At 41.4% G+C, this 27,746-nt stretch overlaps 1 protein-coding gene across 1 annotated transcript in view; it reads left to right on the top strand.

Annotated features, from left to right (window-relative positions):
• LOC148011607 (uncharacterized) overlaps positions 1-26,907 on the top strand; it is a 58,918-nt gene extending 32,011 nt beyond the window's left edge. The window contains exons 2-5 of the mRNA XM_087670593.1: positions 2,562-2,624; positions 2,722-2,865; positions 26,032-26,207; positions 26,301-26,907. Of these exons, the coding sequence (XP_087526719.1) occupies positions 2,562-2,624; positions 2,722-2,865; positions 26,032-26,207; positions 26,301-26,373 (456 nt within the window). The 3' untranslated portion in view covers positions 26,374-26,907. The remainder of the gene's footprint in view (positions 1-2,561; positions 2,625-2,721; positions 2,866-26,031; positions 26,208-26,300) is intronic.
• The last annotated feature ends 839 nt before the right edge of the window (positions 26,908-27,746 follow it).

Below are 27,746 nucleotides of genomic sequence, written 5' to 3'. Positions count from 1 at the left end.
CCTAGGGCCTCCAGTGATGGAGAAGCTTGATAAGGCATATTAGGATCCCAAGAAGGAGTCTAAGAAATTGTGCAATGGATATGTGTTGTTTGTGTATCTAGCACAAAACCAAACCTCCGCAATACTGCAAGATACTTGTTAAAAGAGCACCGGCTGTGATACCATGTGAAGATATGCTAGGGTTTGCATTGAGAAAACACAGAATGTATGAACATGACTAAAACACAATAGCTCAGATAGTAACTCAGTAAATGCAAACCTTGAATGTGAAACTCAAACTCAAAATTCAAAAACACAAATACAAACAGAGAGAGAGAAGAGAACTTTAAAGTGAAAGAATCAATGCAATAAATGAATGTAAGAGTGGACAATGTTCAAGAGTAGAGTGGTGAGTGATGATGTCCATTGGATCTCAAGTGTTGTAACCACTATTTGAAGCTGTAGGAATGCGAAGGAAGGCCGAAAACTGCTCGTGCAACACTGGAAACTGTTAGGTAGCGGCAGAGGAGGTGTCAAATGATGGAGGTGGCCAGCAAACTGCAAAACATAGCAGTTCTGGACTGTTGCCATGAGGAGACAACCTATCGACCAGCAGCAGAGGTGAAAACACAGACTTGGAAGAGCTGAAGGAGTGGGAGTCAAACAGCCATTGCCTCTCGAAGGAGCAGGGTGTCGAGGAGATGGTATCCAGCAGCCATTGTCTCTCAGTGGGGCAGATTGTAGAACCATGGGTGGTGGAAGCCAACCTTGACTATGTTGGATTGCGTATGATCATGGCTCGGCCATATCCAGATAATGGTTAATTGATCCACGCAAACACAATGAGTTTTTTGGGGAGGTTATGGCATTGATTTTCTATCTAAGATACAAATAATGAACTTTTCTGAAAAAAAGCAGCAGCAGCATTACTGAAGGTCAATTACAAGTCATGACTTTGAAGTTGTAAAATGCCTAATACTCTAACACAACAATACCACTAGTTATGACACATCTGATTGCATGCAAGTATGCAATCAAGGGCATTACGAGAAATATAAACATTAGCAATTCTAGTGACTTATGAAAGCAAGCTAGTGTTGTCAAGTTGCAAGGGGTATCCCCCACTCGCGTGTGTATGGTGGCGAAACAATCCTTTTGCACATCATTTCAAGTGTTGTCAAGTTGCAAGGGGTATCCCCCATTCCCCGTGTGCATAGTAGGGAAACGATCCATTTTCACATTATTGCAAGATACTAGAAACCGATTCAATAATTTTTTGTTGTCCCTAGTTCTGATAAGAGCATCGTGCTGAGCTAGTAGCTAGAAAACTATTCTATTGTTTATTTCTGAATTTGGATGCTTTGCCAGTAGGTGCTGTGAATAGTTTTTAGTTTAATTCTCATTTGCCAAGAACTGCCTTGTTACACAACTTGTATCATGCCAATATTGTTGACTGCAAAAGGTATGTCCTCAAAAATATCTTCACCCACGTGCAGCACACAATGGCAACATTTGACAACTGAGCATCAGTTGAACTAAAGATATTTCAGTTAATTACAGTTGACATGCTTTTTTGAGACATGGCAATGCAATAATTAGCCTCAGATGTACTTCTGAGTCCTATCAACCCTTTCAAGATAACACCTGAACAATCCCAAATGCTATGTAGAATAAGTAGATTTAAATGGTTTAAAGGGTCTTCTCACTTAGACTAATTCACTTAATAGCTTTTTGTGTGTTTCGACTATCAATACATTCTAACACTACATATTTTTCAACAGTCAGTATATATGTATAGGCTGTATGTGACACATTCACCTATTTGCATATTAGCTGGCCTTTGATTTATGGGTCTTCACTGTCCGTAAAGTTATGTGTGTGCAGTATTGTCTCAAAGTACATGTTGTGCTCTGCCTATGTGCCTATCTGCAGCCTGTACAGCCTGTACATGCGCCAACCTGGTGTGATTTACAGCACTGTACTATCCCCCGTGTGAGTTCTAGAACAACAAAATTGATTAGCTCAGCTTCTCTTTCTTGATGGCATTCACTCCCTCAACTATTTTTCTATGTTCACATGTTTGTGTAGACCTGTGCTGAGTATACCCTTATGCCAATTCATAGTCATTCTTCTTGTTGCAATTTTACAAGTTGCAAGTTTTACCACACCTGCAGATGCACTTACTGGTTTATTGTGAGTTTGACAAAAGCTCTCTATAGCTGCATTGACTGAACTTGTACACGCACCTACTGGTTTAGGGTGCAATGGATTAAGCTATCATGTTAATGCAATAGTTTCAAGTTCTACAGAACCTCAATTGTATTATTGAAGAAAAAAGAAGGAATTTTCAAACCTGTGCTTGATTGTGTTTTGGTGTATATTTGAATTGGAGGAATCTCTAGTGGTTGATTCAGTGACTATTTGTAAAGAGAGCAAAAGTTGTTAATTTGACAGATTCAGCTTAAAACTTTTTTCTGTGTTTAAGATATATGTTTTCCAGATCATCTTTGTCAAGAATAGTTGGCAAAAATGGTTTGAAATGCTGATTATTGTTGCTGTTGTTGTTGTTTCTTCAAAAACAGGCTCTTGGAAGATACCAAGAGGCTATTGTCGATTGCAAGACTGCAATAGAAAATGATCCAGAGGTAGGTTGTATTATGCTTTCCCCATCATAGAACCTATCAATGTTCAAGCTCACAAATGGCGACTAGGCTTTCTTGCCATTTTGACAAGTTTTATCAGGAGTATGCAGCCTGGTTCAACCTTGGAAATGTGGATATGCGAGTTAAAGAGTATGGTAATGCATTAGCTGCCTACGAAAGGGCGTCCCTACTTGCACCGGGCATTGCAGGATATCGACTAAAACAGGCATTGGTTCTTTTCCAGGTGATTCATCTGATGTTCTGTACCTGTTACTTTTTACACCACACAATGTGAATTCATAAATAAATACTAGGGCACACAAAGAGAAATGTAGAAAGTATGACAATGGTGGAACATAATCTATAGAGTGCTCAGAGGAAGAATGAATGAATATGATACAATACAGGCCTCAAAACTCCATGTTTGGAGGACTAAAGATGAGGTAAGCTGAGAGTGGTTAGAGATGCCAAGAATAGCCTCTATAGTGTGTAGTACTCGTGAGACAGATCCCGAAATGTGGAAGCCGAAGTGCACTAATGCTAGTGATGGTGTGGAGAACAACAGATGGAGTAAAACACAATCCGTTGGATTAAGCCTGTTATTGAGGATGAAGATGATCAGAAAAACGTAGATCAACAGGCTGAAAATGCGGCTCCACATGTGTGGCAGCAGGTCGATGATGATGATGACCCTTAGAGATGATGATGTCAGTGGGGTGGCTTGTATGGGGATAATATGCAGCTGATCTGACTTAAAATGCAGCAACAGCAAGGTGTGATGATGACCTGTAGGCTGGTGACTGTTGTAAGATGATGGCAACAGGTTGGGAAGTTGCTAGACGAGCTCCTCCAACTGACGACAATGTCCTAAGGTGAGTGTAGGCTGTGTTAGAAGTGGTGCAGCAATGGAAGCATAGACAAGTGCTGAAATAAACTGCTGAACATGAGACAGAAGAGAAAGAAATCAGAAGAACACTGCAAAAGAAGAAAACTCAGAGATGTGCTCGGGAAATGGAATCCACGTACCAAACACTTTATTGCGTGTATGACAATGAGTCATTGGCTGCTTGGGCACTGTCACGGGCTCCTCTCTCCAAGAAGTCCACGTGTGATGGTGAAGACTAAATGAGGAGGAGCAGCTAAGACTAAATAGGACAAAAATATGGGATCAATAAATGCTGGTCGGCCAGCAATTGGCATGCCCATAGAAAGATGCCATAAAATATGAACAAAAATGTCCAGCCCATCTGGCATGCATAGACTCACACATGAGTTGACAAATACTCTGCAAGCACCCTATCTTAGATCATGGGTGATATGATACAATACAATGATACGATGATAAAGGCTAATCCTAGTCCATACAACAAAGAATCACCAAAGTAGAACCATGGATACCCAAGTAGTGAGTGATCAAGCTACAACCAAGGTGCCTTGAAGAGAACTTGATGTTGATGTTGATCGTACTAGATCTTGAAAATAGCAAAGAGTCATAATAGATCTTTGTGTCTATCAACAATGTCTGCAGTAGCATGCAAGATCATTCCATTATGTTAAAAACGCCTTTGAACATATGCAACCATGGATTCCCCGCCTTTGGCTAAGACCGCCAAAGTGTCCCCTTATGTGAGCTCCACCAATCTCGCTCGCTATCAAATAACCAGCTCATCATGAACCTGGATGTCAATCCCAACTCCAAGATTTAAACCTGTCAAACTTCGGTTGATGTATTTGGGACGTCCCTCTCGAGAATATGTGCACCTGTAGACTTGTATAGATGAGACTCAATTGCCCCATCTCATGAGGGATGATCACATTACCCGGATTATAAAGTAGCAAAGGAAGGGGTAGTCAAGCCCTTCCTTTGGTATAAAGAAGTGAACCCCTTCTGCGCCTTGGGATTTGCCTTGGCCAGAGGATTGAAGTTGGAGTTTGAGAAAGAGGATAACTTGTGGGAGGAGTCCACTTCCTATTTTGTTTTCTTTTCTTGCTTCTTCCGTGAAGCTGCTAACTCCTTATAGTCCTTTTGCAAGTGTCCCTTCTTACCATAGTGATAACATTGAGCCCTCAACTTTTTCTTCTTGTCACTCCTCTTTGAAACTATAAAGGCCTCACTGGAACCTTTGTAAGGAGATGAAAGCCTCCCTTGTAAATGTTATCCTTCGACTTTTTCTTCTTGTCACTCCTCTTTGAAACTGTAAAGGCCTCATTGGAACCTTTGTAAGGAGATGAAAGCCTCCCTTGTAAATGCAAAGATGCCTCATGCAGCATGCCCAAGCAGCATTGAGGACATATGTGTAAAGCTCATGGGTGTAGATGATGTTTGCGCCTACAAGGCATTGGCCACTCTATCAAACTTTGGGGGAAGCTTATATAGTACCGTTTCCACAAGATGTGCCTCTAGAAGGGTAGATTGCATTCGTCAAAGTTGGCCCTGTACCCATGAAACACGGAGCAAGAAGGACTGAATGATGTCGTGTAGTTCAAACATACAGTTGCTGAAGCTATCCATAAAGGGTCACTACACGCATGGGGATAGGTGCCTTGTACAACATTTGAAGCTTTGACCATACTTCGGAGATGTCTTGTAGGATATAACTACCAGTAGGACTTGTTTAGAAATACACCGAAGCAGTGTAGAATATGCACGTGCATCGTCCAAATCCCATGTAAGCACAGTTTCCTCATGGTTTTTCTCATCAAAATCTTTAAGAAGAGGAAAGGGATGCTGAGGTTGAGGAATAGCTCCACATACAATGTATCAAATCTACTTCTGTACAAACTAGGCTTTCATCATAGCACGCCATGTAAGATAGCCAAGTCCATGTAACTTATCATTTGTAGAAGCTCACGGAGGAGCCATTTGGAGAGGAGAAGAAAAGAAGATAGAGGATAGAGGGTATATGGAGAGGGAATACAGCCAAACCAACAACAGAGACTTCACAAGATGAGAGGTCATATGTAGTGTAGCCAAAAATCTGATTAGAAACAAAGGCCAACTGTTGCAAAATGAAGAAAAACTAGACAAAAATTGCCACAAATAGCAAAAACGGCCTATAAAAATTGTTGCCCAGCCATAGTTAGGGTTAGAAAATGAAAAATGCAAGCTGGTTGAGCATTTAATGCAGCAAGCTGACAATTGAAGGCTGGAATCCAAGCGCAGGCTGAAAATGCAGGTCGCTGGTTTGAAAAACGCAGGCCTGATTAGCTGGGGGAAGAAACACCTGTAGTTAGCTGTAAAATTGCAGCAGGAACCTAGATCTTGCAATCTGATACCATGTCAGAAGTGGTGTAGCAATGGAAGCATAGACAAGTGCTGAAATAAATTGCCGAACACAAGACAGAAGAGAAAGAAGACAGAAGAACACTACAAAAGAAGAAAACTCAGAGATGTACTCGGGAAATGGAATCCATATACCAAACATGAGAATGACGTGTACAATAGTAAGTCACTGGCTACGTGGGCACTTGCATTGACTCCTTTCTCCGAGAAGTCCATGTGTAGTGGTGAAGATTGAACAAGAAGCAGCCACAGACTAAATATGAGAAAAGTATGGGGTCAATAAATGCTGGCTGTCTGGCAGCAATAAATGCCAATCTGCATGGAAAATGCCCACAAAAAATTGCCTAAAATATAGACTAAAATGTCCAGCCCATTTGGCATGCACAGACTCACACATGAGTTGACAAATACTCTACTAACAAGTTGAAGGTGTGACTATGAATGATTGGGGATTGGATGTGGATGCCCAACAACATGCTTTATTTAGAGAGGTTTTTTGGGTATTCATCCTATTGTTCAAATATAAAGCCTTTTATTTTTGGTAATCAGTATTAATTGCTTTTGGGGCACTTGTAAGAAGAATAAGATTGGCATTAATTTACCATAAATTTCAATTATTGCATGCCTTAATTTTAGTGGCTTGACACCTCCCCTTAGGACTTAAAAGTTTCCAAGATGGAGCGAAAGTCACCTCTCCACCCTCTTTTATATCCAAAAGGTTCCACCCCAAAGAAATTGAGGCATTAGACCGAGGGTGCCTCGATTGGCTGCCCAACGGCCAAACATGATCACACAGGCAAGGAATATCTTCTTTTAGGTAGTCCAATTTAATCTAGGATTTTTCTTTTCTTTCTTTTCAAGGAAGCATATGAACAGGAAGACATTAAAAGTTTATCCCCCATAAAAAGAATCATTGCAAGGAAGGGGTGTTGGGAACACAGTGTAGAAGAGGGAAGCAAAGAGGTAGATGAGGGTAACATGTTGCAAAATTGCCGTAATGCAATTAACAATGGTAAATGTTGCAAATATGGTGGATTCAAGTTGACCACTCTTTGACAAGGTAAAAGGGGAATATGCTTACACAAGGTAGGGAGATTTCACCTTGGATTATGCTTGCTTTCACAAGTTTTTCTTCATTTGAAGGGTTCCATCTTACATTAACACAATGTCAATGCATGGGAGATGCAATGGTAATGCAAAGTGTCACGCCAAAAAAAAGAAGTGCAAAGTGTATTGAGTTGGTGCAGTCAGTTATCTTGGGTAGAGTTACGTATTTTCCTGTTAGTTATTGGGCATTTTCAGTAGTCACCATGTACATGCACTTTATTCCAGGCAAGGGCAGTGCCACGTGGTAGTATGGTAGCTAGTTGTCATGATTGGACATTATTTATGATCGGTCGGTTACATATATGGCTGCTCACTAGCTGGTCGGCTAGTTTGCTGGCTGCCCTATATATTATTTTGCTTTGTTTCATGCTATATATGGCCACCAGGCAGCCTGCCCTCCATCGCTTGTCTTTTCAGGTGTTGGAGAGAGAGACTAGCTCAAGGATATACTTTGATAGCCCCTTGTTCATTTGCCTTCTTCATTTCAGCATTCATGGATGGTAGATTTCTGCATTCTTTTGTCTTTTTTCTCTCTCCCTCTTATCTCGTGTTCATTGTCTTTCAGTCAATGCTTCTGCATTTGCTGCACTCTAACATGGTATTAGAGCAATGTAGAAGGGCTGATTGATTGTGAGCAGACCTGATGGGGAAGATTCTTCGATCGGGACAAAAGTTTGTTTTTTCAGCCTGTGGAGGCTGAGTGAACATTTGAAACGCAGAGGAGCGAAGTTGCTGTTTTTTGCAGGTTCTTAGGCCGTGTTTTCAGCCTTTTGGCGCAGATTTTGAGTTTTCATCATCTCTAGTTAGTGAAACTCTTTGAGAACAAGCGGAGGAATCCCTAGCAAGCACCGACACTATGCACGGAGCTAGAGGGGGACTGCCCTTGTTTTTGTGTTGGTCATTCCATTTACAATGTCTATTGAAATTGACATAGAGTTTCAGGCTATTATGGAGCGTAAGATCCTTGTGTTGTCGGCTTTTCCTTTAGATCAGAAGCTCGATGGGGAGAATTACTGCATTTGGTGTGTAATGATGCTTGCCATACTAGAGTTTTATGATTTGGTGGAGCTTGTGACCAAGGCTATAGATCGTTCTAGAGTAGATGATACCTCCAAACTTTTGCAAATGAGAAAGACGAGTTTGTTGTGGGGGCACTAGACTGTGCTTGAGAGACTAGACCAGATGCAAGATTTGTTACGAGAATTCTGATTGCAGGATAATTCTGCGTAGGGGCACAAGGTACAATGATAACTTAACAAGATATGGACTAGGACCATATGTATAGACAACAGGACTCGATAGGATATGAAGGATCCAACCATTTAGGACCATAGCTATGGATACAAGATATTAGAATTACAAGATCCCCCTCAACGGGAATGAGCAAGATACAAGACAGTACTAGACAAGATCTCGTACTACGAGATTACAAGGTGACAAGATAATAGGAGCATAATGGAAGACAAGACAAGACTAGATACCATGACTAGACAAGAACTAGAACTAAAACTTGAAGTTACTTACTTGGAGGTCTCGACTTCTTGAGCTCCCAAGATTGGCATTGGCAAGAGTGAGGAGCTCTATAGCGAGCCCCTTCTTTTATAGGTGTAGGAGGGTGGCTAAAGATTTTGAATGTTCCATGATGATGGCTAAAGATCTTTTAGAATGTTCCATGATGACATTATCGATGATGTAGGCGATGATTTGATATATCTTTTAAAAGGTTCTATGATGATATGGCAAGGGCGGGTTCGCATGGTTGGCTCGAGGATGTCTTGTTAAGGGTGCATTCACATGGGGTGTGGATTATATAGTATGAGCAAGAATTAATCCGTACACTTGATCATGGCATGTCCGTGACATCACGCTCTTCTCTAGCGATCAGTTCCACGAGGAGCGGCTTGGTGGTTTGGTTAAAGTTTTGTTGGATTTCTCGTGAAATTCTTTAACTTTGAGAGGTGCTCTTTGGAGATATTTTGCAGGTTCCCAAGTGTGATCATTGATGTCATATCCTTTCTAGTGAACAAGGTATTCCAACCTTCAGGAGATCCTTGAGTCTAAGATATGCTCAAACTCAAATTCTTCATGATCTTCAATCTGGACAGGTCGAGGGGGATTAGATCTCTCCCCTCTTAGTGGTGAGCTATGTTATGGCTTGAGCAAGGAAACATGGAAGACTGGGTGGATCTTCATGGTGTTGGGGAGTTGGAGTTGATAAGCAATTGGGTTAATGTGGGTTACGATAGTGAAGGGTCCAAATCTCTGGTGGTCTAGCTTGGTGGAGGGCCTTGTAATCTGGAGGTTATGCTTGAGTAATCATACTTTATCATCAACTTTGTATGTTGGATGTTGGAGATGATGCTGATCCGCATAGTACTTGTACTGATTCTGAGCTTTTTGGATTTGTTGCTTGAGTTCTTGGTGTAAATTTGCTAGATATTGAGCTTTATCTCGGGCGGCAGGGTTCTTTACTTGATTGGAGAGATGTCCATTCATCCTTGGATGCTAACCATAGTTTGCAAAGAAAGGAGTTTGCTTAGTAGATGCATGGATACTATTATCATAAGCAAACTATGCAAAGGGTAAGAGCTCAAACCAATCATTCTAATTGTAGTTGATGGTGTAGCGGAGATATTGTTCCAAGACTTGATTTACCCATTTTGTTTGACCATCAGTCTGTGGGTGATTGGCTGTGGCTAACTTAACTTGGACTCCAAGAAGGTTGTAAAGACTCTTCCAAAAACTAGATATAAATTGGGGACCCCGATTGTTGATGATGTCATTTGGGAGTCCATATAATTGAAAATGTTTTTGAGAAGAGTCTAGCAATTGTTGTGCCTGTAATGGTCTTGTTGGTAGGGATGAAATGCATCATTTTTATAAACCTATCTACCACAACAAGAATAGAGTCATATTTGTTTGATTTGAAAAGATTTGTTATGAAATCCATGGATAGAGAAGACTAGGGTCGCACTAGAATGGGCTAGAGTTGTAGGAGGCCATGTGGTTTATGATGAGGTACCTTGGCCGTGTTGTATCACATGAGTTTATCTATTCCTTAACTTTTTTCCATATTTGGGGCCACCAAAAATCTCTTGAAATAAGCTCTAAAGTCTTATTAACTCGAAAGTGTCCTATTGTTGGGGTGTCATGGCGTTGCTAGAGTACGTGGAGTCTCAGTTTTCTTGGAGGAATTTAAAGTAGATCCTTATAGTATAACAATCCATTAGCTTTTTGAAACTCACAAACTTCATTTCCTTTTCCCTCTTGATTTTTTCTCTCGACATTGTAGGCCAAATCATCATGCGGCAAGGCTTCATGGATTGATTGGATTAAGGTAGTGTCGTCTTGGTGACAACTAGAGATGATTGCTAGCTGGAGGTGCTCTAGCTTGAGTAGTATTTCTCATTGTTGATCAAAAGCTTCTTATTCCTTCTTAGGTGCAAGGTAGGATATTCTTGATAAAACATGTGATTGACATTGTTGGCATCCTGGGTGATAGGTGATGATAAAGTCAAACCTAGATAAAAAGTTACTTTAGCGGGATTGTCTTCGATTAAGGATGTGGGTTGTCATAAAGCATTCTAGATTTTTGTGATTTGTATAGATGATAACTTTATGGGTTGCACCCTCTAGATGATGAGGTCAAGTATCAAAGGTATCTACAATGGCAAGGAGTTCTTTGTCGTAGATCTCATAGTTTATCTCTGGAGGGGAGAGCTTCCTTGAGTGCAATGCCATAGGACGCATATGACCATTATCTCCATGTTCGGACAAGATGGCTCCTAAGGCATAGTTTGATGTATCAGTCTCCAAGAAAAATGGCTTGGTAGGATCTAGGTGGATTAGGATTGGGGAAGTGGTGAAAGCGATCTTTAGGGTTTGGAAGGCCTTCTCGGCTTCTTGGGTCCATGAGAACTTTGAGTTTCCTGTGAGTCTGGCGAGTGGTGTGACTATCTTTTAGTAATCCTTGATAAATATCCTGTAGAAGTTGGCAAAGCCTAGAAAACATTGGACTTACGACACATGTAGATGTCTGCAATCAAGATCTTAGAAAACATTGGGAGACATTGTATTCTAAGAATTCCACTTTCGTTTGATGGAAAAAACACTTCTCAAGTTTTGTATATAGTTCTTTTTCTTTGAGCTTTTCTAAAACTAATTTTACATGGTGCTCATGCTCCTTTGGATCTTTTGAGAATATCAAGATATCATCCAAGTATGTAACTACAAAATCATCTAGATGCTCTCAGAATATACCATTCATTATATGTTGAAACATTGCAGGAGCATTGGTAAGTCTGAAAGGCATACCAACATACTTGAAGTGCCTATACCTTGCGCGGAAGGCTATTTTCTATTCGTCTTCTTCTTTGATCCATACAAGATTATAAGCCCTTTGTAGATCAATCTTTGTGAAGATCTTGGCTTTTCCAAGGTGTTCCAAGAGCTGTGGTATCAACGGCAAAGGATATCGATTCTTTACTGTTATCTTGTTGAGTCCTCAATAATCCACACACATTCCAAGTGACCCGTCTTTCTTTTTCAGGAACAGAGCTGGGGCTCTAGCAGGAAACTTCAAGTGCCTAATGAATCCCTTGGCTAAGTTTTCATGAATGTTTTTGCGTAGTTCAGCTAGTTCATCAGGGGATAGCTTGTAGATGGGTCTAAAAGGTGGCTGAGCCCCCTCATGGAGTTCTATAGCACAATCATATGGTTTGTGTTCGGGCAAGAGATCCACATTTTTTTTTCAAAGACATCTTGGAATTCTTGATACTGGCTTGGTAGCTTGAGTAACTCATTCTTACTAGTTTCTTGAGTTGGTATATGATTTATCATGTAGGTCGGTTCTTGCCTTGGTGTGTGCATAAAGGCTTTGGCTCTTAGATATACCGACTTTTCTTGATTTTCACAACATGTAATCTTTTGCTTAACCCAATCAATTTCTGGGTTGTGTTTCTTTAGCCAAGGCATCCCAAGGATGATTGGAGATGACATTAAAGCATACACAAGATTTGTGATCGCCAAGAGTTACCATGAGTGGTCGGGTTTCCTTGGTAATATCTCTATCCACGACTTCAACTGTTGCAGGATTGGTCTCTTGAAGTACTGGAATCTGGTATCTATTCACAAAGCCATTATCAATGAAACATGCGGAGGTCCCAGAGTCGAGCAGGGCTTTGAGAGAAAGTCTTTCTCGGTAGGATCATGTGGACTGTGACAAGGAAAGTTTCCATGGGTGTGGTTGGGATTAAGAGACCCTTTATTATGTCAAGGCTTGATTATATGGTCTCATTTACAACTGGATATCCTCGTTTTCGTGCTCAAGGATGGTTGCAGCAACTCTTGGGATTCTTGCCCTCTTATTTGGATAATTTAGGGCGATGTGTCCAAGGTTTCCACAATATAGGCATAGAGCTTTACTTGTTGCAGGAATCCCTTGAACTTTGAATGGTCACCATTGAACTTCTCTGACATGTTGATCTTGGGTTCTCTAAGCTCTTGTTGGGGGTTGATAAACACAGAAAATCATCAGATCCCTTTCTCTGGTGTTTTGCAAGTCTCGGATTTGATCTTGCATCTCTTGAAGCGCAGGGCCTAGATGCATAGGATATTCTCTTTGAAGTTGCGCTTGTTGTTCATTCAAGTCTTAAATCTATCGTTGGAGGTTTTGAAGGGAGGCCATGATTCTTTCAAGGGTCACCTCCATGGTGCTCAGTAGGGCTAGAAAGTAGTCTTGCCAAACTGTTATGAGCTCTAGATTGTGCTCAAGAGACTAGACTAGATGCAAGATTTGTTATAAGAATTCTGATTACAAGATAATCCCGCGTCGGGTCACAAGGTACAATGATAACTTAACAAGATACATAAAATCCCACAACCCGAGACTATAGGTATAGACAACAGGACTCCATAGGATATGAAGGTTCCCACAAACCGGGATTGTAGGTATGGATACAAGATATCGGAATTACAAGATCTCCCTCGAACAAGATACAAGACAATACTAGATAAGATCTCGTACTGCGAGGTTACAAGGTGACAAGACAACAGGAGTATAATGGAAGAGAAGACAAGACTAGATACCATGACTAGACAAGAACTCGAACTGGAACTTGAAGTTACTTACTTGGAGGTCTTGACTCCTTGAGCTCCCAAGACTAGCATTGGCAAGAGTGAGGAGCTCTATGGTGAGCCCCTTCTTTTATAGGTGTTGGAGGGCAGCTAAAGATCTTCTAGAATGTTCCATGATGACATCATCAATGATGCAGATGATGACATGGCATATCTTCTAGAAGGTTCTATGATGACATGGCAAGGGCAGCTTCGCATGGTTGGCTCGAGGATGTCTTGTTAAGGGTACGTTTGCATGGGGTGTGGATTCATATGGCATGAGCAAGAATTAATCCGTACACTTGATCATGGCATGTTCGTGACAGAGTTAATGAAGATACAAACACATTGGGACAAATTGAATGGCTGCATTCGTTTTTTCCTTTTTCTCTCTTGCACTCTAGCTGTCATTGCTCACATCGAGCACTTGACCGTGGCTTGAGAGATATGGTTGGAGCTATATCAAATGTACAATTGGATGATAGTGATGAAGCGGGTGTCTCTAGAGGTTTAGATGAGGACTTTGAGTCCAAACAAGTCTTCTTCGATGTTGGAGCATGTCAATAAGCTTTGGCAATTGTAGATGCAGGTCCAGAACAAAGGGAAGGCAATTACCTCGAAGGACAAGGCGATAACTCTTCTCTCTCATATCACTGCGATTCAATGCATTCTACTCCACCTTGATTACTTCAAGGTGGACAAAGATCCTTAAGTGGGAGGAGTTGGGCTTCTATGGTCTTGGTCCTTGGACCAAGAAGAACAACTCAAAGGTCAGAATGCTCCCAAGTTGAAGGCTTTGACCAGCCAGTCTTCCTAACAGAAGGGAAATAATAAGAAGTGGAAGAACAAGAAGTCCAAATAGGACAAAGCCACATAGTCTACTTGCCATGTCTGTGGCAAGATAGGTCATTGGAAGAAAGATTACCTTGATAAGGACAAGAAGGAGAAGACTACAAAGAATTGAGTGGTGGCTGCTCCTTCATTGGCCACCTTGCTTCATTTGGAGGTGATAGAGGATGTTCCTTTGATGGCCATTGAAGTAGTGATGATGGCCCCATAGCCTCATGAGTGGATTGTGGACAGTGGCGCTTCCCACTACATGACTCCTTCAGATGGGATTGCTTGTATGCGTTTGATGCTTGGGCAAATTCTCATAGGCGATAGTCCCCATTCAAGGCAAGGGTGATAAGTAGCTAATTCCGAATGGGCAAGGTTGTGTCCACATATTAGAGGTGCTCTATGTGCTGGGTCTAGGGTATCATCTCCTTTCAATGAGCAAGATATGTGTTCTTGGTTTGACAAGGACTCCTTTTGAGTTCTTTGTGTAGGACATGAGGAGAATGGAGTCTACAAGATGCAGTCTTCTTCTGCCTTTGCTTCTCCTTTTCTTTCTTCCTAGATGCAGACCAAGCTTTGGCATGCTCGGTTTGGCCACCTCCACTGTAAGTACCTTTGGAAGGTAGCTCATGGTCACGTGGTGTGTGGGTTGCCAGAGATTGGGGTGAGCCACTCGCCATGTGTATCTTGCATTTGTGGCAAGAAAAATAGAGATGCTATTCCGAGCAAGGCTTTACGATGGGCTAAGGATCCCTTGGAGCTTGTTTTGACGGACTTATGTGGGTCCATGAAGATGGAGTCTCTTTTGGAGAGTTTGTATTTTATGCTAATTACACTAATGCATAGAGCTGCGTGTTGGGGCTGATTGTTGCAGCCTTGTACCTTCAGCCATTGCAGTCATGTTACTCCTTCTCTCTTATGTGTTCTCTTTGCGTCTCTTCTCTTTGTGTTTACTTCATCTTTTCGTTGTCCACTCTCACATGGTATCAAAGCTGCGCGTAGGAGCTGGAGATCTTGAAGAGGAGCATGCTGTCTGCGATGAACTTGTCGAGCATCATCCTCACATGTTGCAGAGCTTGCATTTGAAGTCAAGCAGGGCAGGGCAGCACCTTTGTGAGCTGGCCAGCAGCCTTTCAGGCTCAATGGCGTCTAATCAGCCCAGGGTGGCCTGTCTGTAGTCCTTTTTGGCTGTGTTTTCATAGATTATATGCGTGGATAGATCTATTTTGTGCTGCATTATCATTGGGCTGGGTCTCTCGACCTTCGCAACCACTTACATGTGCTGGCCAGTATGAGCTGAGTTTTCTTTCTCTCTCTTCTTGGCTGGATATTTGCGTTTATAGCAGCCAACCCTCTTTGCTTGGCATTGTGTGTTCCTTTCAGCATCGGATACTCCCAATCTAATGTAACTCTGTCCATCTTCTTCTGTACGGTGGTGTGATGGACCTTGATTATTGTGAGGACCCCTCTTATTGGTTGTTTTCTTTGTAGTGGCAACATATTTTTTGTAGTTACTTTATTGAAGGACATCTATGGCTTCCCTATCTTCTACATGGCTTGTCCTATACCTAGAGAAAGCCACATGAGCACAGCCATGTGCATGAGCTCCACAAGAATCTGTCTCAATGTGACATGCATCACAGTCGTCTAGGAGGCACTCCATGCAGCACGACCATAGAGGGTAGTTCATCCCATCCAGCTTATCGAATGCGGATAGAGAGGATAGAACTAGCACTTACTCATGAGATGCCATCAATGCTAATCAGGGACTAGAAGCCCTGAAAGAATATAGCAGGAAAGAGTGATAGGATAATGGTTGGATCAAATTGTCCTAAACCACACAATCCCTCGGACTTTGATATAGATATTGTGGGAAAGTGTAGAGGATAGATATTCCACGTGTTCTCATTGTGGGAAGACCTTGCATCTTAAGGAGAAGCGTTGGAGGAAATATCCTCACCTTCGCTTGAGAGTGAAGGTTGGATCTACATTGGAGTCTTCATCTACCTCTTCTTCGTCACTCGCTATTACCATTGAGTTAGTGTTTTTACACACTTATCAAGTAGAGGAGCCTTTTTCAATTGTCTTGCCTTCTGAACAGCCTTGGCTCATTGACAGTGGTGCATCGAGTCATATGACTCCCCAAGGTGATTTGTTGCAAGATTTCCATTTGTCAAGAGGGTATTATTATTGATGGTGACATCTCTTCGATGGCTATTAGTGGTATTGTCACCTTGTCTCTATTGTATGACCATCCATCAAGCTTCATTTTGGAGGCCCGGGATGTTTCGGACTTGGGATTCCCTCTCCCCTCAGTCTATGGCCTTGCTAGACTTTGGATCCATGTTATCTTCATGGAGCTAGTCTTTTGTGTCTAGGATTCTTCTATCAGAGCCACTTTTGGGACAGGTTGGCAGGAGAGGGGGCTATCTTTGCTTCATTTTTCTTCCGTTGTGCAGGGCCTTCGGAGGCAACTTTCTATTGTTGCACCTGTTTTCGATTGTGCATTATTTATCCCACAGGTTCCATCCCATCCCCCACCTTCTTTGGCGGTTCCCTCGTACCTCCCATCTGAAACCAGCCTTCCTTCTTGGAATGGGTGGTGATAACCTGATTTAAGAGTTAATTACAGCAATAAATAAATTTCACATAAAATGAAATACACACTTTACCATAACATTCTTGGACAGCCCTGTTGGCCCCAAAATTGGCGCCCCTTGCAATATTTCTTTAGCTTTCATTCAATTGGAAGGAGTACAACTTGAGATTCTTCAATCTCCTTCTGCTAACCAATTGCTCTTTCTTTCATAAATGACCAAGCCTTTTGGGTCATTTGCCCCTTGATTCACCTAGGACTTCTTCTCCAATTTGACCCTTGGCTGGCCAAATGCTGCCCCAAATCAATTTGGAATGAGCTGGCTCCTGAATTCCCTTGATAATCTTCAATTATCAGCTGCTGATTTCAGTCCCTTGGGCATTCAATCTTTGGCATGGATCCCAAGGTGGCTGCTAAACCCTAATTTCTGCTGTAAATTAGGGTTTACTGTAGAAATTACAGATCAACCCACCAAAAATGACTGAAATATTCTCCAAATGGTTGAGAATTGCTGAGAATGACTGAGCATAGGCTGAAGGAGATGAGAGAATGATGTAAAGAGAGAAAATTTTGAGATTTGTCGCGAAGAACTGATCAAAATCAGTTGCTGCCCTGTTGTACCAGCCCCAAATGAATGCACCAACAATAATAGAAGCATCAGAGACTGTGATCTTCAGGAGAAAGTGCATCAGCAGCAATTGTTAGCTTCCCAAGGTCAAGAATATGCAATCTCCATTACCAAAAATGGTCTCCAATGGTTGGGAAATGGCCCCAAAAGCTGGCAGCAACAATCCAACACCTCTTTCCAACAGCTCCAAAATGAAAAAACGAGATTTCCCTCTCCCTTCAGCCCTATTTAGCCTTTTCCCCACTTGCATGGGAAAGTTTTGCCAAGTGGCAGCTTTTTTAATCCATTTTCAGCAATTTTCAGCCATTTAATTAATTTTCAGAATTAATTAATTCTGAAAATTAATTCAGCCCTTAATCCATGCCCAGAAAATTAACCTTGCCCATCCAAAAATGAATTGGCTAGGCCATTTGCGACCGAAAGTGGTCCCATGCATTAATTGACCCTTGGACAAGCATTAATCCATTAATTAATGCCTAGTCCTTAGTGTCACCACTGACACTTAATGGCCAATTAATGGTCCTAGGGGCGAACTGGCACCAAAATTCACCTAGAATCTAACAAGTGTAACTTGTTACAACTTTTGCCTTTGACACCCATCTTTTTCATAGGGTCCTTTGGCCTTCAACTGTGAGAAAATAGCTTGCACCTCACATGTGCAACACATGTGTATATTTTAATTGCACATTTGATTAATCCTTTAATCAAATGTCAATTAAACATAAGCAAAGCATCAAATTTTCACGTCCTCGTGACAGACCACCCCCTTGAAATCCTCGCAATGGTCCTCGATTGCACTATAATGTGTCAAAGCAAACAATATTGCACTGAAATTTTCACAAGGCATCATAGTCAACACAACATTGGCCATTGCTAGCTAACTATCTCATATGCCTACTATTTGCTGAAAATTTCCAGCCAGCATAAACTTAGCATAAAGCTCAACAATAGTCCAGAACTGTTGCCAGAAACTCATCGGATGCATCCCAAACTCTTGTTTCTCAACAGTGCTGACCACACAACCATAGTAAAGCATAAATCGAGCCGAAATCATGGCTGAATTGTCAATGGCATTTAGTACACATGCTGCTGTCCATAGAACCTGCTGAATATCCACTGAAACTAATGATCATACACTGAGAACTAGCACTCGGTAATCAGTCTCTCATGATCATAACTTGATGCAAATGTATAGTTTCAGAGCTACAGTGAAAACCATACCCATCTGCATACATATCACAGTGACTAGTACATTGAATAGTGACCTCATGGCAGACATACTGTCAGCACAGTACCTTGGATTCATGCTGAATACATCCGAGATCCACTATACATGAGAGCAATCCATTCTTGGAGGAGTGGAAGTGCTACCTCCCCCCTTGAGTATTAGGTGGTACTGTGGATCCGTGCCCTGTTGAACCTGAAAGAGCCCGATCCAAAGTCGGCTTTAACTGAAAGGCATCAAGGTAAAGCTGCAACAATTGAGGATGGTCTGCCAAGTCATCCTCTTCCATCCATTTAGCATCCATTGGTGAACAGTTGTGAAACTTCACCCAATAGCTTATGGAAGCTTTACCTTTGACCTTTTCTCTTTATGTGCCAAAATTTGCTCAGATACCAATATCTTATTCAGCTCCTCTACATTGGACTGAATTTCAGCAGATACATCCTTAGGCACATCACCATAAAAAGGCCTCAACAAGCTCACATGAAAGGCATAGTGTATCCGCTAGTGTAGAGGCAATGTCAGCTGATATACCACGTTGTTGATCCTCTCTAACACCTAGAAAGGTCCATTGTTCCTCATTTTGAACTTCGGATACATTCCCTTTTGCCCTTTCATCTTGTCAGCCTTGCCTTTTCAAAACACAGCAATATATAATCACCCTTTGGAAAATACAAAACACATCCATGGTGATCAACTGCTCCCTTTTACGTTTCTTAAGTTCTCTGAAACGCATACTTTATCCTTACATAAGCTGTAATAAACTGCGGCATCTTTTGCCTACCATGCTTCACTTGCTAACATACAATGCATGCCCAATCTTTCATCACATGCAACCCAGTGTGATATTCCATACATAACTGATTGTCTCATGTGCTATCATCGTTATCAGCTTATTGTTGATTAGGACAGTTCCTAGCAATGTGTCCCTCCTGTTCACATATGTAACATTTATTAGCAGCCCTCAATTCTCTATGCTCTGCCACACTTTTCGAAGGTCTTTGCTGCTGTTTTTGCCTCTTTTCAGCCTGCTTTTCAGATCTGCCATTTTTCTCTGCCTTCATTTCCTTGACATTTGACTCATCATGGTCTTGAAAGCCGGCATCTTTTCCACACAGCAATGTATGAGCTCTAGTAGCAGTTTCTATAAGCTGAGACATGCTTGAAGCAATGGATTTAATGCAAAAATCCCTGATTCCTTTAGGCAAACCACATACATCTCCCCCTGCTCATGAAGGGGAACTGACCAATAAGAAGTGACGGGCAGCAATGCATCCTAAAACTTCTTATTGTATTGCTCTAAATTCTTGCATTCCTCTGCATCAAGCTTGTTCCAAGCTGTCATGATGTCTACCTCAAAGGTACTAGTCAACCAATTTGATGCAAACATTCGCTTAAATTGTACCCATGTTGACGGTGCTCTACCTTGCATCAAGAGCGTGGACCACCACTGCAATGCATTTCCCTTCAAGAAAGTGGCTGCCTTTCGAATCTTAGAGGATTCGGTGAAGTTTCCCCCAGAATAGGCTGCATCAAATTGCTGAATGAAAGTCAAAGCTTTCAGGCTATCTTGTGCACCACTGAACGGTTCAAATTTCACACTTTTACCTCCCTCATCATAGTCCTTTGCTGGACCTATGGGGGTCAAATTGTCATATACGGGCTGCTGCAAAAATGGTGCATTTGCTGTATTTCCATGATAGCCAGCATTAAACGGAGCATTTGCATGACCAGCACTTATTCCTCGAGCCCCAAAAGCACGATGGGGTACCGATGCTTGCCCATATGCATGATTTTGCACACCGGGCATCATACCGATGCTGCCATACATCGGATTATGCATTCCATGAGCCATACCTGAGTGCATTGGGTTATGCAAGCCATGCATTGGTTGCTGAAAATTATGGGGAGGTGTGCCATACATTCCCACATTCGGTCGCTCACCCACCATAGCATGAAAAATTGTGCTACCACCAAAGTAAGCTTGCTGCCCTAAATTCTCATGCAAACCTTGCTATCCAAAAACCATAGGATTAGCATTTACATCATGAACTTGTATATGCATTTCTTGCCTAACTGGCACCAACTGCTTTTCACCATGAGCATCTTGAGAAGGCTTTGGCTTGTTCTTTGGTGCATCTAACTGTCTTGAAGTTCTAGAAGAGGATTTTCTCTTCTTGCCCTTGTTGTCCTTCGTAGGAGTGTTCAAAAACCAAGTAAACTGAGGATCTTTTGCCAATTCAGCAAAGATATTGGCTGCTACCCTCATTCGATTCTTGAATGCATCATCAAATTCCATTTCCCCTTGCTGATCATCATCATCTTTTTCCATTGAGGGTCCAACATCTTGAGGATCTTTTGCCAATTCAGCAAAGATATTGGCTGCTGCCCTCATTTGATTCTTGAATGCATCATCAAATTCCATTTCCCCTTGCTGATCATCATCATCTTTTTGCATTGAGGGTCCAACATCTTGGCCGTCAACCACATTTTCAGCATGCTGCCCATGATTCGTGCCTTGTCCAAGATCAGGCATTGCATTTCCTTCTTCCCCATGTGAATGTGCATCATGAGAGGCATCATTACTGCTTGATTGCATCCCACTGTATGAAGACATCTTGCTGTAATTTCTCAGCTGAGCACAAAGATCAACACTAGCACAAAGCTTTGGCTTGCAATCAGGTGCCTCAGGCCCACCAAATCAAGAGATTTGACGTGTCCCGGCAATGGAACCATGAAACCAGCCTTCCTTCTTGGAATGGGCGGTGATAACCTGATTTAAGAGTTAATTATAGCAATAGTTAAATGCACATAAAATGAAATACACACCTTACCATAACATTCTTGGACAGTAGACACCGTGTTGGCCCCAAAATTGGCGCCCCTTGCGGTATTTCTTTAGCTTTCATTCAATTGGAAGGAGTACAACTTAAGATTCTTCAATCTTCTCTTGCTAACCAATTGCTCTTACTGTCATAAATGACCAACAAGCCTTTTGGGTCATTTGTCCCTTCATTCACCTAGGACTTCTTCTCCAATTTGACCCTTGGCTGGCCAAATGCTGTCCCAAATCAATTTGGGATGGGCTGACTCCTGAATTCCCTTGATAATCTTCAATTATCAGTTGCTGATTTCAGTTCCTTGAGCATTCAATCTCTGGCATGGATTCCAAGGCGGCTGCTAAACCCTAATTTCTGCTGTAAATTAGGGTTTACTGTAGAAATTACAGATCAACCCACCAAAAATGGCTGAGAATTGCTGAGAATGATTGAGCATAGACTGAAGGAGATGAGAAAATGCTGTAAAGAGAGAAAAATTTGAGATTTGTCGCGAAGAACTGATCAAAATTAGTTGCTGCTCTTCTGTACCAGACCCAAACGGATGCACCAACAACAATAGAAGCTTCAGAGACTCTGATCTTCAAGAGAAAGTGCATCAGTAGCAATTGTTAGCTTCCCAAGGTCAAGAATATGCAATCTCCATCACCAAAATGGTCTCCAATGGCTGGGAAATGGCCCCAAAAGCTGGCAGCAACAGTCCAACACCTCTTTTTAATAGCTCCAAAATGAAAAAACGAGATTTCCCTCTCCCTTCAGCCCTATTTAGCCTTTCCCCCACTTGCATGGGAAAGTTTTGCCAAGTGGCAGCTTTCTTAATCCATTTTTAGCAATTTCCAGCCATTTAATTAATTTTCAGAATTAATTAATTCTGAAAATTAATTTAGCCCTTAATCCATGCCCAGAAAATTGACCTTGCCCATCCAAAAATGAATTGGCTAGGCCATTTGCAACAGAAAATGGTCCCATGCATTAATTGACCTTTGGACAAGCATTAATTCATTAATTAATGCCTAGTCCCTAGTGTCACCACTGACACTTAATGGCCAATTAATGGTCTGAGGGGCAAACTAACACCAAAATTCACCTAGAATCTAACAAGTGTAACTTGTTATAACTTTTGCCTTTGACACCCATATTTTTCATAGGGTCCTTCGGTCTTCAACTGTGAGAATGTAGCTTGCACCTCACATGTGCATCTTTTAATTGCACATTTGATTAATCCTTTAATCAAATGTCAATTAAACATAAGAAAAACATCAAAATTTCACGTCCTTGTGATACCATCCCTTTCAAAGAGAGACAATATTTGTGATGGAGTCGCGGATTTCTGATTTCTTGGCTCTTTGTGTTTCAGAGGGGGCTTCTCAAGATCGTGAGGCGTTTGAAGGTTTGCACTCTACTTTGGGCCTTTCTTTTATGTGACAATCTCTTCTCTTCTGCATTGAGCCATCATATTTTGCCACTTGATCCTTGATCCTTGTTGTTTCTATGCAGCTTATGGTGCCTTCGATAGTTTCTTGCTATCATCTCATAGTTGGGTTAGAGGCTTGGTTCAACTATCCCTGTTTGGAGTTTTCAGGAGTGATTTTTTCAAGGCCTCTCAGTTTCCATTGCCCTTTGCTAGCCTTCTATTTGATCGAATTTTTGTATGGAGAGAGGATCTTGCTGCTTGGTTGGCTTTCTTCATTAATGGTCTTCATTGGCATTGGCATTCTTCTTATTGTTGTGAGGAAGTGAAATTTTATTACTTTTCTTGGCATTCAATTAAAAGCTTGCTAATGTGACTTGCACATGTGAGGTGCAAGTTAATTATTTTACAATGTGGGATCCAAGACCCTGAGATATCAATTGGCACCAAAGGCAAAAGTTGTAATAAGTTATGTTTGACAGGTACTAGGTGGTACCTGATGTTAGATTTGGACCTAGACCAATTTATTGGCCACTAATGTTAATTGTAACACTAGAGACTAGACATTAATTAATTAGCTAATGCCAGTCTAAGGGTCAAGGTCAATAACTACTTCGGGATACTTGGAAGACAAATTAGTCTAGCCAATTTAATTATTGACTAGTGGAATTATTTTTTCGGGCATTAGAATAAAATTTTAATTAATTTTTAGAATTAAATATTTTGACAATTAACTTAATAAGTTGGATAACACTAGAAAATGGGATTAGAAGGTTGGCACCACTTGGCAAAACTTGCCCATGCAAGTTGGAAAAATGTTTCGAGGGGTTGACATAAGTCTATTCTAGCCATTGTGAGAGAGGAGGTTGTTAGAGAGTAAGGAGATGTTTTTGATGTGATTTTCAGCAGCCAAGGACCATTCCTACAGCAAGTGACGGGAATTTGGAGCTTTCTAGGAGTACATGATAGTAGCCCAAGGTCGTTCTAGTGCATGTGATAGCATACGAGAGGGGGCAACATTCTTTTTGATGGTTCTAAGCTATAGGTGACAGCTTTCATGGTTGTTTAAGGAGGGCAATAAAAGTTTTTCAGCACTTCTCATAATGAAACTTTGAAATTTCTCTCTTTATAACATTCTCTCATCCCCCAACCAGCTCTCAAGTTATCTCAACAAAATCTAGCCATTTTAGTCATTAGGGGCAAGGATATTGGAAAACCATAACCTGATGGTAGCTATGCTTGTTGAAGGGAGGAGCATCGGAGTCTTTTGTTAGCTTCATAGTAGGATATAGAGGGTGTGTGGAGATATGCTAGGATTTGCAAAAGAAAACATAAGAGTATATGGCCAGGACTGAAATGTAGTGAACACTAACACAACCACCCAAAAATACAAAAACTAAAAATACAAATAATTGAATAATGAATGAAAATGTATAGATGCGAAGGGGAGAGTTGTCCAACAGCAGTGGCTCTGATGGGAGCGGGGTAAAGGAGGTGTCGATGTGTCTCATCTACTAGAGATGCATTTTGAGTGCAATAAGCACCGGTCAGAGCAAAGACTAATGAAGAAAAGTGCTGAAATTGCAAAAATGACCAGTTATAGATGATGATTATGTCAGCAATCTTGAGCAAAACACAAGTTTTAGAAGTTGCCAAGCTGAAGGGCAATAGGTGGATATGACCACTGTAGTAGATTGAAGGAGATGATAGCGACTAGGGCAAAATGCAGCTTGAAGAAGTCTCCAAGATGAAGTCGACAGGTGTGGATGGACATTGCAAGAGTTGAAGGTGATGGCTATAGCAAAGTAGAACAAAATGCAGGCTAGTGGAGTCGTCGGATTGATGGGCACCATATGAGGATCACCATGGCAACAATTGGATGAGGCGGCACTTGATAGATGGATGCTAGGAAGAATTGGGGTAACTTGCAAAACAAGGGATGGTTGGGCAGATTTCTATTTATAGATGCGACTCCTCCCAACCTTCAAGTTTTTTGCTTGTGGTACATACGAATTTGGGTAGTTTTTGAGTTTTGGGGGGCCAATTAAGGTTTAATGTGTTCTGCACCTTTTTTAGCTCAACACTCCCTCTCAAGTCCAAAATTGGAATCAAAAAGGGACTGCAAGCATAGCTCATGTCACGGGGATATGTACTCTTAATGCTTAGCTTTGGCATCATTAAGTTGTGCACATGTGAAGTGCAAGTTAGTTAAGTCATGTTGATGGCCTAAGTATCCTAAGTGAGGAGTGGGTAACTGAAAGAGGAGGTCGATGCTATGGAGCATAATTAGACTTTGGAGTTGGTTCCATGTCCAAGGAAGTGAAAGGTGATTGGTGTGAAGTGAGAAATAAGGCCAAATACTTGGTTGATGGCTCCTTGGACAAGCACAAAGCTAGGCTTGTTGCCAAGGGATTTGCACAGAGGGTAGGCTTGGACTTATCAAAGACTTCTGCACCTATAGCTCATATGTCTACCATTTGGGCTATTTTGGCTCTTGCAAGCCCATCTCATTGATGGCCAGTTTACCATATGCATGTGAAGGCCGCATTTTTGAATGGCATTTTAGAGGAGATTTAGGTTGAACAGCCTCCTGGTTTTCTTGTGTGAGGAAAGGAGAATTATGCCTACAAGTTGTGGAAGACCCACTATGGCCTAAAGCAAGCTGCTAGGGCTTCGTACAAGCGGATTGATTGCTTCTCTCTACAAAGTGCCTTCCATAGATCAGATCATGATCCCAACTTTTATTCTAAGGTTGTGGGTGATAGGTGTGTTTTGGTTATTGTTATGTGGATGACTTGATTATCACAGAGAGTGACTCATAGTACGTGGATTGGACTTGAGAGATTTTGTGGCAAGAGTTCGACATGGCTGACCTTAGTATCCTTCACTTCTTCCTTGGACTTGAGATCTATCAGTTTGACACAAAGCATCTTTATTCCCAGCACGGGTATCTCTCTGAGCTTCTTTTGGAGTTTAGCATGGCCGTGCAAGGAGAATAAATTGGCAATAATGCACAGTAATTTTAAATTAGTGCATGGTTTAATTTTAGTGGCTCAACACGTGTTATTTTGTACGCCACAAAGTGAGCATTCATACACATGTTTTCTTCCCCAACCCACTGGTAGCTGTGATCTTTCTGCTTACCTTTCTATATCCAACAGGAAAAATCGCCCACCTCTCATCTCCATACAACTAGTCTTTGCTGTGGCAGAACTTTTGCTTTTCCATAGTTGGCTGGGTAGTGCTTTGCACCATTAGCTGCTACTTGTGTTTCACCTACTTTGATGGACTGTTGCGTGTTATGCATCCTACAAACTGGACACGTGAAGGTCAGTTGTCTTTATTAATAGTGATTGGATGTTGCTTTTGCAGCTTGAAAGATCAGAAGAGGCGAGGAAACTGATGCAAGGATTGGTGCGGAAGTATCCAAATTATGCTGAAGCACATGCAGCTTTGGCTGCTGTCTTGTGGAGTGAGGGTGATCGCGGTAGGGCTGAGGAGCAGTTTTTGGAAGCAACTAGAAGGGAGCCACTGTATGCCAATATCAGGTAGAAATTTCATGGTTCGGAAGGATAAAAGCTTAATTATATAGTCTGATATTTCATGTGGCAGAGGTAAGTTATGTTGCCTTGTCACTACAGCTGGGTGAACTCGGAGCTGCAATGGCCACCAAACATGGTGGAAGCCATGCAAAATTTCTTGTCCATAATATGATAGTTTGGCGACAATGGTCGTTTAGCTCCAGGGGTTCTTTCGCATCGCATAATGGCTAGTACTATGCATTCGGTGGAAGTCTGTATTGTGGCCACCTGGAATCGGGGTCAATTGGCATAGCACTTCTCTAGAAGTCCGATTCAAAATCTAGAACAATGCGTCTGGCTCTGAAGGGTTCGATTTGTGAACTGCAAGTGATTGATTGTGTTGGCTTGATTAGAGATTCAGTAAGGGTGATGGTTGGAACTGTGTTTTGGGTCTTACAGAAACTTGATTACCGCACATCTGCCTGGTATGAATGACATTGCTAAACACGTTGCCTTTATTGAATCCTCCATGAGCGAAAGTATCATGTAGAATCTACTTTTGCAAACTTAAGTTTATAGCAAAAGTGAAAACTTCATCAGAAATTGCTAACACGACAAATGGAGCCAGATGAAATATATCGTAATGGTACTGACGGCTTGGGGTTTAAAGCATGTGAGTGAGGTCAATTGTGCGTAAGTTCTAATCCCATCATTTCACTTGCGGCGTTTTCCAAATTGACAGCCTTGGTAATATAGTGCTGGTTCTTGTCTTTTAAAAAAAGACCACCAAAGTGTAGAATTAAGCAAAGTATGCATGTTAATGCATGCAAACATTGGGCTTACAAGGTTGCTTGATTTGTGTGCTAAATGTCTTTGCTAAGTTTCTGTAAACTTAGCTTGATTTACAAGGTATGCTGAGTTTCCTTAAACTTGCTGATGATATGCAACATTTTAAACTCAAGCACGCGTGATGAAAACTATAAGAATATAGTATTCATAACTACAATTAGGGAATATAGTTACTTACGATAGCTAGCTAAGAAGAAGAGGATACTGTAGATCCATAAACTTGTGGTCTCTCAAGTGCTAGTCAAGGGCTATGCAGTTGTAGAAAATGGCATTGACATTTCTCAATTCCCCATCTAGAAGAACTACAACAATAGTCCATTGTTTGGCTACTTGGTGTACTTTCTTTGCAAGATTGCATTGATGATGCAAACTTATTCACAGTCGTCAAGCCTCATTTGTACACAAAATATCCAAGAAGAATCTCAATACAAATTTTGATACATCCATATTAATAATCATTTTTGGCATTCCAAAGTTGCATAGAGAGAAGTGACCTAATTTCCCTAGCAAGTTTAATGGGAGGGAAGATGCGTAAGTGTCCATAGTTGTTCAAGGATATACTAGGTTTAGTCCCCTATGTATAAAAAAGTGAGATCCAAATAATTCAAAGGATAATGAGAGTCTAGAGTTTCCAAAATAAGTTACGTACATGTGACCTATTGATTGTGCTTCTTGCAATGTGAGATCCACATAGTCTCTAGAATATTCTAGGTTTAC

Source organism: Lygodium microphyllum, chromosome 28, assembly GCF_053477565.2.
Source record: "Lygodium microphyllum isolate KBCC chromosome 28, Lygodium_microphyllum_v1.1.10, whole genome shotgun sequence".
NCBI lineage: Eukaryota > Viridiplantae > Streptophyta > Polypodiopsida > Schizaeales > Lygodiaceae > Lygodium > Lygodium microphyllum.
Note: the sequence above shows the minus strand (reverse complement) of the source record. Positions and strands in the feature narration are given on the sequence as shown.